This window comes from Labrus mixtus, chromosome 13, assembly GCF_963584025.1.
Source record: "Labrus mixtus chromosome 13, fLabMix1.1, whole genome shotgun sequence".
Classification (NCBI taxonomy): domain Eukaryota; kingdom Metazoa; phylum Chordata; class Actinopteri; order Labriformes; family Labridae; genus Labrus; species Labrus mixtus.
In genome coordinates this window covers 16,292,740-16,313,472 of record NC_083624.1, presented here as the reverse complement: position 1 = coordinate 16,313,472, position 20,733 = coordinate 16,292,740, and the positions used below count along the sequence as shown (strand labels likewise).

Here is a 20,733-nt window from a genome sequence, read left to right as displayed (position 1 = left end):
GAGGGGGGTATGTGTACACCCTGACCCTGGCTTTCGGGGGTCCCAGTTGCCTGTCTGAAACCATTTCCTTCCTTTGTGGCCCATTTGAGAGCCTGGCGTGTGATGCGAATAAGAAGGACTGGGTCCATTTGCATGGTCCTGCAGCACCTAGAAACAGAAAATAATCAACGTAGGCGATGTCTTGGAACGTACTGATGGGGCTGCATTTAACTCTTTAATTGTGTGTTCCCCACCCCCATACATCTCCCTGTCACCCATATCTCCCCCAACGTCTCCCATATACCCAAACCAACCCCCCAAACAACAAACAGAGTCCGAGAGCCGGGTGCATTGCTAATGATGGGAAACAATTAAGAACTCACAAAAGGGAGCATCCCGCTATATTGCTGTGCACCGTGTTTACGTAGCATGTTGAGGTTAAATGAGTGGAGTCTGGATTTCTAGTGAGGCCAAAAGGACGCAAACAGACAGGCTGCTGGGGAGATCTGTCCTTTGTTCGGCTTTTGAAAAGAAGGATGTGTTGGATTTTTAAACCACTCCAGTTATATTGGGAATTAAACTCTTTAAGTAGAAGGAATTTCACTTTGAGTATCCACATGCACATTACACCCCTCAAACCTTGTTGCGCCCACTCTAAACCTGGAAATAAGAGAGTGACGAATGTGTGTAAACAAGACAAGTGGAATACCTCCTTTCCAGTATCCGTCCTGCAGGATAAGCCTGGTGTGTGAATGACTCGAAGCTGTGAGAGTGTGAGAAGGCTCAAGAACGGTCAAAGAGGCGGCTGAATAGACTCCTAGATTGAGACATTCTGCCTGTTTAACACAGTAGTGTATAGGTGTGTGTGTGTGTGTGTGACTGTGAGTGCAAGAGGCAGAGGGTTAAAGCTTTAGTTAAATTTTAGCCCGGTATAATTTACATTGCTGGCGCCATATAGCTTTTAAAGTGATGCCTTTTGTCATACTTTTTAAACTGTTGAAAACAGAGCAAAATGTTTGGCACCTGGTGCATGAGAGGGAGAGACGAAACCAGAGGTGAGATAAAAAGTTGAATCTCTGGGAATCTGCTGTGGTTGTTGAGTGTGAGGCTGGTTGATGTGATTGGTTTCCCCCCATTTGCAGAAAATATGACAAAATGAAATGAACCACAGAATGTGCTGGGAGTTTAATCTCAGTTTTAAGGATTTTGTGCACAAGAGATGAAAAATGAGTAATATGTTTACCTTTCATTGGAGGGCAGACCTGGATGTGACAGCATGTTTTTTTTGCCTTTAAATAGACAATAAGAACATCTGAACTTACTTTAATTAGATTACTACACTGTAGCATTTTTGTTTTTAAATCTAAAGTGATTAAGTTGGTAGGTACCATACATAGGTACAGGGAGGTTTTGGAAGACTGTAAAATGGACCTTCAGTGGAAAAACATTGCCGTTGCCATGGCAACAGATTAAAAAGTGCTACACCCCAAGCTGCAGAGGTAATTTGCTGAGGAATTTGGAAAATGTTTTTCATGCATCAATCATTAGACAGTACAGAGAAACATACAATCCAGTAATCCTATTTCTGAAATTTCAGTCACCTGTCTTTTTTTTTGTTCACGCTGCCACATGTGACACAAAAAGACAGCCAAGGCACGTTTTCCTCTTGACTTGTAGTCCTTTTTAAAATGTTATTTACACAACCAACTTGGAATCACGAGGCAAACAATAATACAACAGAAGCATGCCGTTTGTTCACGTCCATTCCTAAATATATGGGGTGAATACATCCACAACGGATGACATCATTGCAGACCCACGCTTCCATTTCTGAGGACTTAATGACTGTTTTGGGTGATGTGGTTAGAGAATAGACACTCTGACAGAAGTGATTATTGAGGGAGTTCCCTGAACACCTGCCTGCGGCCGAGTTATATTCTTTCTGCTGACAGTTGTGACTCCTTTCATGTTGACAGCTGAATCCCGAACAGTCAGAAAGTGAAGCGAGAGGATTGTTTTCTGGTCAAAACACAGCTTGTGTGCTGTCTTTTTTTCAGAGGTATCAGTTTCCAAAAAGCCTGGTGTCAGATTAACGGAATATTTGAAGTTTCTCTTGTTAAAAAACACAAATACAGATTGCTGGACTGACACACGATCATCTCCAAACACCATATAACACCAGAGTTCCCTTAAGCCGACTTATCACCCCTGCCCAATCCCCTCGACTCCATATCCCGATTTCCAACCCAACAGATGCCAGCCGGAGCTCTGGCAAGGCGGCGCCTTGGTAAACACTGTGCGTGGATGCCAGGCACTCCAGCCCCCCTTCATAAAAAAAGCCCCCTTGCCAACGTAGCGCGTCCTGCACAGCCATGGTCATTATCTCGGCCTAATGAGATTAAGCTAATCATGTTACGTTGTGGAAAGGCGTAGCCAGGAGATGGAATGAAGGGTCGGCTGTCCCGCTGTTGCCATGTGGCTCTGAAATGCAAACACTGAACCGTCACAGAGAGCTTGATAAACACCACGGTTAGTGTAAGTCTGTTTGAGTTTGTGAACATTACAATGAACTCCTGAGTTGTAGGGAACAATCAATTTTGAGGATCAGTTTACATTATAAAAACAACACTGTCAATGTTTTTCAAAGAAAAGGTTTGTTTTAAAGATTTATTAAACATATCTTTTGGTTAAATAAACCTGATTGGTTGACAAATATCAGAAATTTGGGATTTCTCATTAAGGATTCGGTGGGAGGGTCCTGGGGGTAGACACGTTGAGAACCACTGGTTTAGAGTAGCAGTGCCTTTGCATGTCCATGACTCACCTGTAATTTAGGCTTTCTGTTTAAAATATTTTTTTTCCAACCACATGCTAACAATACCTTCTCCTTCCACTTCTCAAGAGAACACACTATACATCTGTTCCTCAGGCTTGGTAATATCCCCCATGACTAGTCTTCTTTTATAGCTATAGAAATACACTGTAATGATATGCAGAGTAAAATGTAATAATGACACTGCTTCTTTTACATCTGGACCTGTAAGAACATCTCAGAACAAAGGCTGTTAACAGCGTCCCGCCCTACCTGTAAGTAAGGCATCATGGGAAACAGACGAGGGGCTTTCCTCTCTTTCTGCTAAGTCAGTTCCCTCTGCTAATAACAGGAGAGAGGACAGTCCGTCTATTGAGCAGTGATGAGAGTCTGACATGTACTTAGTCTGGTTTATCATTTAAGTGTTGAATTTGTGCTGGGATTGCACGCCCTTAGCCCTTTTTCCAACACGTTGCCTCCTAAGACTGACGGGAAGACAAAACAAAGAGGATATTATTAGTGGTTATAAGGTTACTGTGGTTAGTAGTCTGGGAATTATTTCAGAAAGGAAGCTGCTATATATTCTTCACCATGCTTTGAGATTATATGGTCCCCCCCAGATGAAAATTCCTGTGCAAAGTCCCACAATATGCCAACCACATGGCCACTCTCAGCCCTGTCCAGCGAGCACACACGCTTAATGGAAGCCTCATGAAAGGACGCCACGCTTAACTGGCACTTCCTGCCTCTTTCATCCCAGTGTAAAACATATTTCTTATAGGCACTGAAGTCTGTTCAATGTTAATATGTAATGATTGTACTGTATATTCTTGAACTGTCAAAGTCGAACCCAAAGCGACCATTTCCATTTCTAATCTTTATCTTTTAACACCAACCATACCAACTGGTTTATTGATGGTTAGATGAAATGCATTTCCACTGTTTCTGATGCAAAATAAAAACTGTTGTTGCTAAGTCCTTTAATGACATAATAACTAAACATTTGATGAGCTTGTCTGGATTCATTGGACCACTATTCTCATATGGCTGTCTCTCCAAGTAAAAACATGAACCAGCTGAACAAACAGAGCACAGAAATGATGTCACGTTTCCCTGTGGTCGGTCATTAGGGGGCAAATGGAAATACGATGCAGGGTTCTACCAAAAGACACCGCAGGAAACGGTCCAAGCTTGACTTTTGTGTGTGCCCTCCAACACTGCTGAATGGCAAGTTTACAAAGTAGACAGGAAAAGAGACGGCGGGGGGTGTAAGATGGTATACAGGAGAAGGAAACACAGCGGGCTGCAGACAGACACGAGGGGGGGGGGGGGGGAGGGGGGAGGGGGGGGGGGGGGGGGGGGGGGGGGGGGGGGGAGCAGTGCCAGAGTTTCTCCACAGTTGCATAACACACCTGCAAGAAGAGAAATGAGACAACAGGACAAAAGTTGGGAGGGAGGAAAGAGGGGTGAAAGACAGAATGAAAAAAACAGACATGAGAATGTGTTCCCTTTTCTAGTTTTTGTTCAGCCAAAGAAAGCCCCTCAAACCTCCGCAAGGAATTGATTTACTATTCTCGGGGGTTTTTAAACATTTATTTTTAAAGTCAGCATAGCCCTTTAACAGTCTGATTGTTCTCTCTATTGCAGAAGAATCCAGATAAAAAATGAATGAATAAGTCCAAAATGACTCACACCACCTGGGCTCATTGTAGTCCTGTCAGTTGACCACATTTTAAATAATAACATTTCATCTCTTTTGTTGTTTCTGTGCAGCCGGAGGAGTTGGAGGCTCTTCATTCCCACACGTTCCGGGTGAAGACTTTCAAGAAGGCGAAGCACTGCGGCGTCTGCAAACAGACCATCATCCAGGACGGACTCATCTGCAGAGGTCAGTCCCCTGTCCTCAAACTCTGATCCTTTGACTTCTTTTGTGATGGTCCACCACTACACTTGAAAATCTTGTTTAAGCATTCATCCAGCAGTTCAACACCTCACCCACTGTAGCTGCAGAGATGTGCAGGTGTACTCCAGGACACAGTGACATCACTGATGGGTCTTTGTAGACCCAAAAGAGCACACGCGTTACACAACAAAGCATTCTATTTCTTTAAATGGAAACACTGGGTTGTTGAACACTCTGTTGTCTGTAAAATTGTAGGAATGCTTCATGCATTTTGAATATGGAGGGGTGTATTTACACATCACTGCAGCTTGGATAAACCTTTTTCACACTGACCAAAGAAGACACTCCGTACCTGTCATCAGAGGTGACACAGGTTTGAAACTTTCAACCAAAGAAGGCTAAGACTTTAATGCTTGTGTTTATCTTTAATATGACAATGTGTCTCAGAGGCTTGGACCTTTTGAGTCCTTTAAGAAATGTCCTCCATACCATGTGTTGTGATCACCCTGATGGTGAAGATATCATAGACTCTAGCACGCATCTGATCCTATTACCAACTTCTGACGGTGTAATAACTTGTGAATATTGCTACTAAAAGTCATGGTTGTGCATGCTTGTACCACTGGTATAATTATTAGCTGTCTAATATAAAAGCCGACCTAGTTACCTGTTCCCTTTAATTAGTCTGTTTGTCGGAAGAGTTATGGGAAATGTGTTGGTCTGATTATCGTGACACCTTGTGAAAGGGTGTGCCGTGGGCTGCGGAACAATCCACTCCGTTTGGGAGCAGATCCTGATACAGCTTCCAGACGAGCAGTTCTGTTGACCATCTATTAGCAAAGTAAATGATTGGGTGTGACTTTACATACAACAAAACATATCTTCCACCTATAACACAACTATGTTTTTGGATGTGCTGTGTATCATGTGTTTCCTCTTTGCTGCTTGATGTGGTATGTTGTAATATCATGAAGGCCTTGTATTGAGGGACATTTGTACTTTGTGTGTTTTATGTATTGTGTGTGTTGTATTAAGTGACTCTCCCGGCAATCAAATTTATCTACGGTTACAAATAAAGTCACCTGAACATGAACATGAACCTGAATCTGAGTGCTAAATTTTGAATCATAACTCAGGGGAGACGGTCTCATTTTGACATTTGATTTTCAGCATGACCACAAGTAGTTGGGCTTTTTTTTCCTGGAGTTAAAAACCACATTGAATTCTTTAATTTATTTATTTTCATTTAAGACTAGATTTTGGGCCCAATAAACTGTTACACTCACCAAACTGAGCTGTTTGATAAGCTGAAGCTCCCTGAAGAGGTCCGCACTAAATGTTCTGACCTGCTAAGACAATGAAGGAAATATCTGTTACAACATCCATCAGTGGTCTAAGTGAGAGGTCATCTGAGGTTACCTGAGGTCAACTCTGTGTCAGTAAAGTGACAGAGGAGGTCTTAGGAAGCTCCAGAAGGGCTAAGGGTGACCGGCTTCTCGGTTTCCTTAATGGTGTTTACTGTGGAGGCATTGTGTTTGACGGATGATGCTGAGTGATGGGCAGGCTTTGATTGATGTACTTTCTTTGTTACTTTAATGGGTTGTGCTGTATAAATATGTCATTGCTTGTTTCATAAATGTTGGTGTATTTAAGTTAACATGACTTCATTTTGCACAGTTTTTGTGCTTCTATATATGTCGCTGCCTGTTTAGTCAAATCTAAGTACATCGTGAAAAAACAAACAATTACAGGAAAGTAACTGAGATTCAACAATAGACTTGAATGCTGTCACTTTTGTCCATGCCATAAATCCTCTCCATCTGCTCTTGTAGGTTGGTTAAAACAAAATGCAACAACACATGACCCTGGTTTACTCACAGCTTGGTGTTGTGGTGGAAATGTCTGCTCTCAGGCAGATAAACTCAAATGAAACCGTGCGGAAATGGCTGGATGTTTGGTTTGGCTCGCCAGGGGGGAATATGCAGCCTGCAGCGACGCAATCTGACACACGAAGGGAAGATGTTTGAAGGGCACAGCATAGGAAAAAAGAGTGTAATATGCATATGAGTATCTATTTTCTCCCTAAGGGATGTTTCACAGAGTGACATTTAGCTTTTGTGACACGGCCAATGCAAATGTATAATTTGACACGTTTACTAGCCTACTTATGTAATGTCAATCACAAACATTTATTAAGATATTTATTAGATATTGTTGAGTATGGTCTGATCCTCCCAGAATTTAACATGTACTGTGCAGGAATGCCCTCTCTGTTATTTCACATTTACACTTTCATATCTAAAAGCTTCTTTGATAAACTCCTCTACAAACTTTGGTTTTGCTGACTTTTTTCATTTTTTAAGCACGAACAAGGTCAAGATGATGCTTAATTTTCTGGTGTCTCTTTACTAAATCACTACTTCTCAGTCTGCTGAGCTCATTGACAGGAAACGGGTCATTACAGTTCCAATATGAAAACCATCCCCACATCTGAATGCATGTTCCCATCTGGATAAAAGTGGCAACCCTTTAACACATACTTTATTAGCCGTATATATATTTGATAAGCATTTACCCTCTTGAGTTCCCTTCACCCATCCATCATGCAGCTGCATGTCATTGATCTTAAAAATGATTGGTTAACATCTCAAATCTTGTCGTGAAGTGCCTGACTCCCACTGTTGCCTTCTTTATCGTCAGCTCAAATAAAGGCTTATAAAATGTGCACGGTTCATAACATGTATTTAACCTGCTGTTGACTCTGTGATCTTGTGATTCCAGATGTTGTTGTTGTGGAATGGGATGAGTACATCATTACAATTTGTCCTTGGCGTCTTTGTATTGCATGCTGCAGACTGTATTTTGTTGTAGACTCGTATCCTGTGTGACCTCTGAAGTGACTTGTCCTGATCCTCAGCCTCTTAGTTCAAGCGACACAGATCGGATAGTTTGAACCATAGACTGTAAGGTTTGAACCAGCCTGTTTCCTGAGCCGTGCCCTCTAATGTAACAAAGGCAATGGGCTATGTAAATACTTGATTGGAAACATTAAAAAGGCAATAATCACATCATTACCAAAGTAGAGAGCTTCTGATTCAGACTACCATTTCTCTAAAGATGCTTAATGTGTTTTTTCCATCACTTTGCTCCAGACAAAAAATGTTCAGTTGTGTGTATGGTCGGTGAAATATTTTCATTTAATGACACAAGAGAGCACCTGGGACCTTCTTTTTAAAGAGCTGATTTATCTGGGGAAGTAAACCCTCATGACAAGGCTGCAAGTAAATCTTTTCTGTTTTGATTTACCTCAGGCTTATTCCCTCTCCTTATTCATGTCTGGGTTTGGTCATGTCTAGGAACAAATTGTGTCTATGTGTGATTGAGACCTATTTCAAAAGAGCAAACACATTACTCACTCTCTTTTTCTCTGTGTATTGTATGGTTGATTAACTGTTTGTCTTTGGTGAAGCTGGAAGCAACTATCTGAAGGGATAGCCAGGGTCCAAGGCTGACGAATAGCAGAGATTATTATTACTTAATCTTTAATTTCTTTCTTTAATGAAGCCTCACAGTCTCTCCTCTCTACTTTCTCTCTCGCTAACACTACTTATCCTCTCTCTCCCTCACACAGTCTACTCTCTCTCTCTCACACACTCTCTCCTCTCTCTCTCTCCCTCACACAGTCTACTCTCTCTCCCTCACACAGTCTCTCCTCTCTCTCCCTCACACACTCTCTCTTCTCTCTCCCTCACACAGTCTACTCTCTCTCTCCCTCACACACTCTCTCTTCTCTCTCCCTCACACAGTCTACTCTCTCTCTCTCACACACTCTCTCCTCTCTCTCTCTCCCTCACACAGTCTACTCTCTCTCTCTCACACAGTCTCTCCTCTCTCTCTCCCTCACACACTCTCTTCTCTCCCTCACACAGTCTACTCTCTCTCCCTCACACACTCTCTCTTCTCTCTCCCTCACACAGTCTACTCTCTCTCTCTCACACAGTCTACTCTCTCTCTCTCACACAGTCCCTCCTCTCTCTCCCTCACACAGTCTCTCCTCTCTCTCTCTCTCTCTCACACAGTCTACTCTCTCTCCCTCACACAGTCTACTCTCTCTCTCCCTCACACAGTCTCTCCTCTCTCCCTCACACAATCTCTCCTCTCTCTCTCCCTCACACAGTCTCTCCTCTCTCTCCCTCACACAGTCTCTCCTCTCTCTCACACAGTCTACTTTCTCTCTCTCACACAGTCTCTCCTCTCTCTCTCTCTCCCTCACACAGTCTCTCCTCTCTCTCTCTCCCTCACACAGTCTCCTCTCTCTCCCTCACACAGTCTCTCCTCTCTCTCGCTCCCCTCTCTCTCCCTCACACAGTCTCCTCTCTCTCCCCTCTCTCTCCCTCACACGGTTTCTCCTCTCTCTCCTTCCTCTCTGCTGCTCTTGTTTACTAACATTCTCCCGTCACATGGTCTCGTAATGACACAACTTGAACGTCCTGTCTCTTTAGCGGTTGCCAGGATACAAGGTGTTTCTTACTTTGACAATAGCATGTTGACGCAGGTCAGGCCGCAGTTTTCCAGTAAAAAAAAAAGTCTGTGGTAGGGTATTTTGGAGAGCTGGCCCTGAGGGCAGGAACTGACTTTTCTATTCAGTCATTGTAGAGCTGTTCAGGTTAAATGGGAGGTTTGTGTGCAGGTCAAGAGAGACTGTTATGCCCATAAAAGGTAAAGTAAAACCCCAAAAAAGGATTACATATTGTGCTTAAGATATCATTCTTCATAACATATTTCTTGTTGTTGTCATGATTTGATACCTGAAACTGAGGGTGACACTATTTTGGTACAAGGTGCTGAATTTAGCTTTTGGAAAGGCATCATACAAACCCATTAAAACTCTGAGACAAAACACCTTCCTTAAAATAAATCTACAAAAGTTTATCACTGTATCTGTTTGAGGGTGTAGATCTCTTTGTTTGTACGGACTGATTTGTTCTTGGTTTGGAGGCGACCACTCTGCCATCTCTTACTGAACACTGATCTTCAAAGACTTGCAGGGGATACACAACAATAGCAGGTGTGTGTGTGTGTGTTAGTTAGTTAGTGTGAGTGAGGGAGAGTGAAGGTTATCACAGCTCTGTTCCTGACTGCTGAGCTCATACAGCTGGTATGCACCAATCACTACCAGGATTAAAACACAAACACACAGGCAGGACCGGCTGCATGTAGAGCTTTAATATCAATCTCTGATGTTGGAAAGGCATTACCAAGTATGGAAAATGTTTGTGCTGCCTGTCATGCAGCAGGTACAACAAACTTCTGCAGCCAAGTTCATAGCACACACACAAACGTGCAGCTGTAGCAATCCACTTCAGGACCCTGACTGTTCTGTCTCTGTTGATGCCACTGCTTGCATTGGCAGAAGTCATTAGTTTAATAAGTGCAGTTTTTTGTGGATGGTGGATATTCATGCTCTCGCACTATTATATCATTATCTTAATCTAATAAAACAACCAGACCCTGACTTTCCAACCACTCTCTCCCTGTGCTCTTGTCACAGTGAATACAGGACAAATTTGTAATGTTTGAAAATGTTTGGATTCAGCTTCTTCTTCATGCACGCGATCTTTTACTCTCCACCTTTCTGCCTGCAAGTCAGCAGGCTCCATGCATTCATCTGTGTCACACTTTGTCACACTTCTCTATATATGAGACTATATATATAGAAATATGTCACTGTCCTTACATTGGCAGCTCCACATGTAATGGAGTCAGGACGCCACCTGTTGGATACTTAAAACACTGCAACTGAACATCTTCCACTGTAAGACCAGGGGGTAAAAGTTAAATTGAATATATATATTATATATATGTATGTAAATATAAAATGTCTGAGCGAATATCTCAATTTGTTTTGGCAGTACTTGCAGCTGTGTTTATTAGTTTGTTATACATTGTCCGTTTATACTGTCTGCCACTGTATTTGATTCTTAAACAAAAGATATATTTTTGCACTAAACATCCTCCTACACCTTCCTGCACAACTGTCCAGTTCTTTCATTTGTCCTATTGAACATATACTGCATTATGATTTTTTATATTTTTTTTTGCTGTATATTTCATATAGATTCCCCTGACAGCAGGTGTCCTGCTCTTCGCTACTTTCTACTTTTATTCTACTTTCATTTTCTTTGTTTTTTGGTCCAAAAACACAGAGACAAATTCCTTGCATGTGTACAAATACTTGGCACTAAGCCTGATTCTGACAAACAAGACGAGGAATAGAAACTCAGAATCTCATCATTTGTTATCCAAAGTGCAGCTTATCGACTTTAATACACCCATCTCACATCTTCTACCTGCAGTGTCTGTCACATCCACAAGAGGGCAGCCAAATCATTTCCTTAAAATGTTATACCTTTAGCCAGCAGCTAACATCTGCTGTTGACTCTTTCTGTATATGCTCAGTACTTCAGCACTAACCTCAAACATGAACGTGTCCATAACTCTTTCATATTTACATGTTAGTTTGTTGTTGTGTTTTTTTTGTAGCTGCAGTTGAAACACAGGAAGCAGCTGCTCCAACTAAACTCAGTCAGACTCACACACACACACACACACACACACACACACACACACACACACACACAAATAGACGGAAAAGTAAACAAACAGAAGCTGTGTTTTGTCAGGTTGAAGCAGAAACATGACACAGAGTACACAGACTGAGTCTATGGGAACTCTCAGTCAGGATTTATTCTGATGTCCTGCTCTGTCTTTTTGGGAATCTCCAGTGTTTGGAAAGACTGAGCCGCTGGATGAAGGCGGAGCTTTAGCCACAGAAACCAACGCTGACTGGGAAAGATCAGGGGACTGAATGAGGACACCCGGCTATGAGTCAAATGATGGATGGTGTGGACAGATTGTCAATTTGTCAATAATTATGATCATAAATGGGACAGAAACAGCAGTGAGGCCGTATTGTAAGAGGTTGTGTGGACATGAAACATAAAACTGATTTTCCAGCTGTTTGGTCAAGCAGTGTGCAGTCACTCGTGTGGACGAGCTGTGATATGACAGCCTGCTTCAGGGGTGACCTCAAGCTAGATTTACAAGATACAAGCTGATCCTTCATCCAGAAACTATCGATATGCTTCAGTAACACATTATCATCTTTTTGATACTTTATTAATTTTCTAAAAACGACGCAGCTGACATGCAAAGATTCTTTGAATAATAATTTATTTTATTTACTGATATAAATAAGTGTATCGTCCTTCGCTCAGACTGCTTCAAATTGGTGCAGTAATGTTGCAGAGTTACAGTGACTGTAATAATACTTCAAAAAATCCACCGTCTCCAAAACACAGCTCCAAGTAAACTCACTATCTCCATGGCAACATCATACAGTACTTCCTGTTTAAATCAAGCCGGAAATTCCTCAAATACATTTGTGTGATTAACAAAAAAAAAAAGGAACATGAGGAACCAAATACGTCTTTTCCAGTTCTTCAAGGCTGGAAGGTTAATCTCAACTAGAACTGTTCTGTAACTGTAACAGAAACAAGGATGTTCACCTTTAGAGGGCGACAGGTGTTTGTCAGAAATGGCTGACATAAAAAAAAAAAATCCAAGTCAATGTTTCTAGGTTACTTTCTTAAAACAGTTACAGCACAAATTAACAGTAATCTGCTAGCCTTAATGAGGTGTCAATATCATGAGCAGATTATAAGAAGTGAAAGAGAGCAGTTGCATCGATTAAAATAGCTCGTAGTGTCTCGTAAGGAACAATATGCTCTCGAGATCTAAAATATTTAAGTCTGTCTTTAATACAAGAATTCAATAAATGTAAACCCAAGCATGTCTGTTATTTTGGCTGTGCTTGTAGTAGTTTGAAACTACCCCCAGCACCACACAGAGCCCCTTCTTTAAAGTGTTCCCTCCTCCTCAATGTATGAAAACAAAAGAGAAAGAGTCGCTGATCAGAGGATTAATGAGTGTCTGCACACAGGAGTGACGTATTGTATATGTAAGAGCACTGTATGTACACGTGACAGAGCTCACATGTCTCGATGTGCACGAGAGAGAGAGAGGAAAAGAGAGGGATAAAAGGAGTGAGAGTGAGGGGGGGAGGAAAAGGAAACTGTCCCGCCCTGCCCTCTGATTGTGTTCAGCGCTGTGAGGAGGTCCAGCCCAGCCCTGTGGGACAACATGCTCATTTCAGGGGACCAAGGGAAGGAAATCACCCAGCCTCAGACACACACACACACACACACATATACACACACACCTCCATCAGTTTTTCCCCTCTGCTCCCTCTGATGTAGCGTAGCATACCACAGACCTCAAGTCAGATCGCGACTGGTCCTCCACTCTCCTCTTCATCACCTCATTATGAACAACTCCCATCGCTGACTGCTCTCTCTGGTTTTCTTAATGATTGATGTTTTGCGCCCCCTCCTCTGTTGTTCATCCTTTCCGAAACATCCTCTCTTCTTTCTGGCATCTTCTTCTCTCTCTCCTCCTCATCACGCCTCTGCCCCTCCTCTCCCCTCTCCTCCTCCTCTCCCCCCTCCTCCTCCTCCTCCTCCATCTGAACATTTCTGCTCTGTTTATTCTCTGAAGCTCTGACTTCCTAACAAGGTAAAGCCTAACCGGAGTACGCTGGGCTCGGCGCTTTCACACCCAATATGGAAGTCCTGCTCCTTCCCATGTGGCCCTGCTGTGGTTGTTTACTTCATGGGGACTCACGTGCTGAGAACAGTGCTGGACATCCTCCTGACGGACAAGGCACATGGCTTTGTGCTTATCAAGCAAACAGCAGAGTGTGTTTGAATTTCACATCTGTGAGGCAATTCCAAGTGACCTGTGTCAGAAATATGTTGTTTAGGCCTCAGTGCACTTTCAGTTATTTATCTTTAAGAAAAGATCTTGATTGGTTGGATAATACCCCTGAACATTAGACAACACAATAGGACTTAGGGGAGAGAGAGCGGGGAAAGGAGCCATGGGTCGGAGTAGACCTCGCTCAAGGCCTGTAGCCTCTTTACATGAGAGAAGTACCAAAATTACAAGTCTCTTTTCCCCAATAAATAAGTTTCTTTATATTTTGAGGTAAAAAAAAAAATCCACAGATTTGGGTCATACTAGTTTAAGGTTTTGCTGATTTCTCGATTTATTATCTCCATAATTGGAATCTCTTTGTGTTTTGGAGTGACAGCTGAGAGAAAGTTAGGGGACCCTTCAAAGACAACACTGTGCACTTCTGTTCCCATCATCTTTTATACATATTATCAGTGATGGGTACTAAAGTAGTTACTACTATGAAAAAGTTACTGAGTTACTTACTTACTTACTGCAAACTTCACCACTTTTAAGAGAACCACCAAATCCTGGTTAGTTCAGCAACACATTTGTACTCGTGTTTAGTTGTTTGTAGATTTATCACAGCTACATGTGTGGCTTATTGGATCTGTTTGCTCTTTCTTTTTCCTTTTAACTGTTTTAATCTTTTATTTACACAAAAGATCTTCTAAGGACGAGTGCTGCAAATTAGCATCCGCTCTAGACACTATGATACTTTGGATTACTGTTTCCAGTTTGTATGTTTATTGTATCTAAATAAACCATCAAATTAAAAAAAAAAAAATGAAGGTATTTGGCTTATTAGATATCGGAAGACAACCGACTCAACAGCAACAACACACCTGTCAGTCTGTTGAGTCCTGGCTTACAGATCGTGGAGCTGGTTGTGATTTAAAATCAAGCCTCGTCTGTTTGTGTGGAGTGTCTCCTCCTTGGTCTGCTGAGCCAACGTGAGCTGCATCTGGGTCTCCCGTGTCTGCAGAGCCGCCTCTCTGACAACTAGTAGAAGTGTTTTGTTTAGCTCGGTGCTTCGTGACATTAGAATGACTATTCTTGTCGTGGACAAAGTTCTTCTTCCTCATTACAATTCACCACAAATAGAAGTGGAGTTACATTAATGCCTTACTTAGCAACGCGTTGCTCCCAACACATAGACCTAGTTAGTAATTAATCATTAATAGAATGAAAATGAAGGTTATAAGGAAACACAAAATTTATAAAAGGTTCTAATGGCAAGTTCTTTTGTTTATTTAAAAAAAAAAAGTTATTTTTTGGGGCCTTTTTGCCCAAAAAATAGGAGAGCTGAAGAGATACAGGACATGTTGGGAGGAGAGAGTGGGGGTGCATGCAGCAAAGGGCCGAGGTCGGATTCAAACCCACGACCGCTCGCAGCGTACACACATCACCGACATAACTACTAGGCTATCAGCGCCCGAATAATGGCAAGTTTCAACTTATCCAATGAACGTTTTTCTACTTTCAGTCCAACACAGGCAGGATGAATTTTACATAAACACAGATTCTACAAACACCTTTTGCGGACAAGTTTGATGTCTACTAAAAAACAGTTTTATCCTACTGCTACGAGTTAAGATTTTTGGCTTTATTACTTGTATGGGGAGAACTTTATCGTCCCTTTACCTGCTCCTGCCATAACCTTTCACCTCTTCCCCTACATATCAAACCCTGTTACTGAAGACCTCCAACTGTTCAAAATAATGCACCAAGAGAAATATTCAGAGCCTTATTCAGAGTATATTCTTACAAACTAAGTATGATGCATTATGATGTGTTCATTATGTATGTATAAACTCCTGACTCAGCCTTCGCCCCTGAAATAAACTATGTGGGTCATATATGTAAAGAAAAATCTTTATTCAGTTTGTCTCTGGGAACTGAAGCCGTTTTTTGGCAGACTTGAAAATGTGCGCTCCGGTAGGATTTGGTGGTGCCACCCACATTTCAAAGTCTCTCATTAAGAAGTCAAACTGACTCTCAAATGTTACCCCCCAAGAGTAAATATAGTCCTGAGTGTGCTGAAATAGAAAATAACTATACCATGATGTAATTACACATTTGGCTCCGAGTAGAAAGGTGGTCACTTTCTCCAGTTTCAGTGTGTATGCACTCCTTGTCTACTGGTTTATTTGAACAGAAGTGAAATCAAATGGTTCATCTTTTTTTTTAATCAAAAAGTAAACATGGCTTTGTTTTTATTTGTTGTGTGGAGAGTTTTCACTAATGACGTGTCACTCAGGTAGAACATGGCTGTGAATTGTCTTCAGAGTGAATGAATGAGGCTGTTTTCCTTCTGAAGAAAGAGGTAGAAAAATAAATTCAAGGCCTTGGTATGTCGACCTTTTGCTGATCTTAACACTTAACCTTCGACCGCGAGGAGGACTAAGGGCTGTGAAAGGTTTAAGAGAACTTATAGTCTCGCAGAGGTTTGGTTTAAAGTGTTTGACAAGCAGGATCACAAAAGCTTCGTTTAAAAAGTGAAGAACAAAAATGATAATCTGTGAATAAATCTTTATTATTTAGCTAATGGAATAAACTCATTGGTTTAGATGATGTCTGTGAGCCGAGGAAACATCTGCTCTCAGTTGTTGTCGTCAGTTTATAACAAGGTTAACATATTAAACTCTTAAACAATTTATGTTTTGGATTTGTTATTTTGGAATGGTTGGTCGATGGTGCTTCTGATGGTCTGCTCCTAATTATGTGTTTATTTTGTTGAACTATGCTGCACTAAGCAGTTAGCTGTAAGCTAGCTAGCAACAGATTCATCCATCTGTCTATACATTTCCTCTTCTGTCTGCACATTAATGCACAAAGATAGAGTTAAAAAAAAATAACACGGTCCAGGGTAATTTGCATCCGGTCCTAAACAGAATTGAGCTTTCACTTTCACTGACTTTCACTGGTCCTGTGACAAAGCCGAGTTATTTTAGGATTTGGGAACGAGGACAAGTTGGATCTTCATGAATCAGACGACTGGAGGAAGAATCTTGAGAATCCTCAAGTGTGTGATGTCAATATGATTATTTTACTTCTCCCAATAGAGTCAGAGTCTCCCTGATCTCAATCACTGTCCTCATAAATATCAAACATCAGGCCACCTCTGCCGAATTCCCAAAATAGCAAATGAGAGCAAGCTGATCGGGAAGCATCACCCAACGGATGCTGCGTCATTTTACAGCTCACAAACATGGCAGTGATCATAAACACAACTGTATATCATCTATACCTTCTTCTTACTCTGTTTTTTCTTTTGCTGCAAAACACAACACACTCCAGGAAAGCCAGCTGACTACATTGATCGTCCTCCATATTTTAGGTTTAGCAAAACCATGGTCCATCCTAATTTCAAGCAACAATGGCCAAATTTTATGTTGCACCTTAATACTCAACATGACCAAAAACATACATTTTATGTATTGTTGCTTCAGTAAGAGGTAGCCTGTTTCAAAATGTATCCCTCTCTTCTTTCTGATATCTGTATTTGTAATGTTACCAGAGGGAGCTAATGTTAGCCAGCATGCTAGCGCTAACTGAATGTGCATACGTTGATTTAAATCATATCCTGGGAGGGAACATTCACTGAGCCTCTCAGGGGCCATTTCTGCGGGCGGGCCTGGGGATCACCACTGTGAAATCGTTGCTACAAACAGCAGGCGTGTGGCGGATAATAATTCAACAATCAGCTGAAACATTTTGAAAATCGTCTTGAGTGTAGCCAGCCTTAGCCTGCAGATAATACTTGATTTTGGCTTCTACTTTTTCTGATCAGCTCAAGCGCTGACGCATCGGCTAAACCAAACAGGCCTTTGTTTTTGTTTGTCAAGGGGTGGACTTGGGCTCTATCAATTGCATGTTTTCATGGACTTTGTTTTTTCTACAGAAATCCCAAATTCACCTTTTAGTCAGTCTGAACATATGTCGTCGACCTGAACGTTCACTGGAATGTGTTTATCAATCTGTCTTAACACGCACAGCAGCATGTGGTTTTTAGAACAAAGGGTTTAAGAAATATGAAGTGTAACAAAAGGGGCATAAATCAGAGAGAAAAAAGTGTGTTAGGAGCATACTGTATATCTGAAGTAAGAAGATTACAGGGAGTATAAGGTTCAGAAAACACACGACTGACAACATAATACGCTTTAACATGGACGTAAATCTCAACTCTCACACCATGTGAGGAATGGCCACTTCCCAAATCTCCTATCAATGACTTATAATCACAGCAGATATTACACTCGCTGTGAAAAATGTGGCTGGAGACAGGAAGAATAACTCATTACATAAGGTGTAGAACGTTCCAGTAAAAGCATACAGTCTTCTCCTTTATTTGGAGAGCTTACGCCTCGGCACACAGAGAGTGTTTTTCTTCTTCTGTCCTTTTGGAGGGGATCTGACAATTTATGAGCCGCTGCTCCAGGTGCTCTCCCCTATTGACCCTTATTTGTAGACCCAGTGGGCGAGCTGTGAGGGGACTTCGGGGGGGAAGAAAGACGCTGCACAAATGTGTTGAAATTCAATAGCAGAACAATGTCTTTTATGTTGTTTTGAGTGTGTGCGAGGTTTTAATGATTCCATTCAACTCCAACTCCCACATAACATGGCCTCCTGTGAAAACACTGTGACTCTTTTTATTAAATTCCATCTTCTTTTAAGAGCCTTCGAACAATATTTTGGTAGAAATAATGGATTTTATTACTGCCAAGCTACTTGCACCATCAGTGTTTACAGCTTTAACTGCCTTAACTCCAAGAAATCTCCTATTAAAAGGTTGAAATCCTGCAATATGCAGCCGACTCCTCCAGGTTTTTGGTCATGGTAGCAGCAATGTTGATTGATAGATCTTTCCACCACTTTGGTCCGGAATGAAACATCTTCATAAATGTTGGCTGGATTGAAGAAACAGACGGTCTCCAGAGGAATGGAAGACTATAGCCTCCGTACATGGGGCGGGACCTAACCGCTAAGCCATCTGACTTTCAATTACTTTTCTAATTACTTTGACTTTGGTCATTATCAGATTGGTGCAACATTTTAGTTCAGACCTTCTACAGTTTTGTGCAGCGAGAGCAGTTTATTTGAAATATCTGGTCTGGTCGTAATTTTGTACAATGTTTTTTATATTTGGAGAGTTATTGGTTACAAAATTGACTTTGCGTGCTTTTAACAAATTCATGCAAAACTGAAAACATTTCAACAGCTTTAGTCTGTAGAGTAGCTAGTTGGCATGCTACTAAGCTAAGATAGCCCACATGCACACATACAATGCTTGAAGTACTGAAAATGTTTAAATATGAAGAATTAGAAAGATGAACTGTCTCTAATTCTTGACCGTACTGAAGGATGTTGAGACTGGTAAATGATTCCTTTGCTGTAATTTAAAGGGATGTAAAAAGTTAGTAGGGTAGTGGTTAATCAATCAGTCGATCTTTACTAAATTAGTGTGTGAGCCCCATATATGGAGGCTATAGTCCTCCAAGCAGGCAGCCAGGGTTTGAATCGACCTGTTGCTCCTTTCCCGCATGTCATTCCCTCTCCCAACTCTTTCTCTCTTGCGACAATCAACTGTGCTGTCTCTACAATAAAGGTACAAAAAGACCCAAAAATAAATCTTAAAATAATAATCTTAGACATTTGCAGCTGTAGATTCTGGTCTGTTGTGGTGAATGAAAAGTGTTGACGCTTATTGTTCATGAGATTAGTTTTGATAGAGAGACCCACAAATGATAATTCATGTTTACTGTTATGTTTCTATCTATGAAGGGACTCTACATGTGTATAGTAAGTAAAACCAAACAACACAGATGTCAGCTGTAGTCTTTCAGTATAATGAATTTACCCTCTGTTAGAACAAGAACCTAACATTGGGCAACATGAGGCTGCTAACGGCAGATGATATTTGACTTTGACCACAGAACAAACACTGTGTGGAATTTGAATGAACCTCTTGCTTTTTCATACCTCCTTGACAACCACTCAATGTCATGATTCACACTGGACCACAGTGTTTGGACTTTTCCTCAATGTTTTGGAGACTTTTATGAGCTGTGAAGTTGATTGAATTTCTTCTCCTCTTTTCTGTTTTCTCTAGTGTGCCGGACAGCCTGCCACAAGAAATGTGAAGTCAAGGTAAGATGCAAGCCATATTTCATGCATTTACTGAGAGGCTACATTTGAATTGTTTTACACATTTTAATTGTGATTTTGTGCATTAAAATGAAAATGAACACTTCAAAAGGCCTCCTAGAAAAGTGGTATAGACCTTTAAAATCCATGTGAGGTTATCGGGAGGTAATGTCATGGTTGAGCTGGAGTCAGCTCCTCCGTCGGTGTGTGTGTGAGTGCCTATACATGCAGATGTTGGAGTAGGCGGGGCTTTGGGAGTTTATGTTCTGCAAAAAATCTTGAGAATGTACAAACAAGTGTGTTTTGTACCAGAATCTGTTTATATTGGATCAACTCTTGTGTCTTTGAGATTGCCCTGGGTCTAAAAATAAGAGACCTCTGGATGGAGCTGTGGCTAGATTCATCTTGTTTTGCAAAGGCAAAGGCCACGCAGAGTAAAAAAGGGAGATGTAAACAGAAGAAGCTGAAGCTCCTGCAGGGTCGACGGAGAGGGAACGTTGTGTGTTTTGTGCACGTGCAAAGGTACAACTGCCACGAGAGGTTTATAGCAGGATTTGCACATGCAAGTACATGAACACACATACATATACAGCACACATACACACCTATGTTTATATACACGCTTCATCTGGAATCCATTATTGAAATGGGTGCTACTTGCCAGCTTTGCCCAATCCCTCTTTTATGCACAGGAAATGCCAGGGGTGCAGGGCAGGCTAAATATGAGGTGGGGGCTTTGGACGGCCTCGCAGGAAATTCCTCTGGTGGAAAGTTATCAACCAAATGGCTGAAATGATAAATCGCAGCACATGCCAACTTTCTCTTTTGTTTTTTTGGCAGCAGTAGCACAACTGTTGTCACTGAAAGTACAAGTAAATTTGGAGGGTTGTAATGAATTGGTCCCCAAAAAATTTCCAAAAATTTCTTATTTTGCCAGGTGTTGAGATATTTGTCTCTGAAATCTGCTTTCCACCTCCAACAACTAAGGATGAATGGAATTTTGTTTTTCACTGCACATTGTGTTGAAAGAATAAAAAAT

At 41.5% G+C, this 20,733-nt stretch overlaps 1 protein-coding gene across 6 annotated transcripts in view; it reads left to right on the top strand.

Annotated features, from left to right (window-relative positions):
* The window catches only part of tns1b (tensin 1b), a 175,481-nt gene that overhangs the window by 48,355 nt on the left and 106,393 nt on the right, over nt 1-20,733 (top strand). For all 6 annotated transcript variants that reach the window (XM_061053881.1, XM_061053880.1, XM_061053879.1 and 3 more), the window contains exons 2-3: nt 4,565-4,679; nt 19,660-19,697. In XM_061053881.1, the coding sequence (XP_060909864.1) occupies nt 4,565-4,679; nt 19,660-19,697 (153 nt within the window). The remainder of the gene's footprint in view (nt 1-4,564; nt 4,680-19,659; nt 19,698-20,733) is intronic.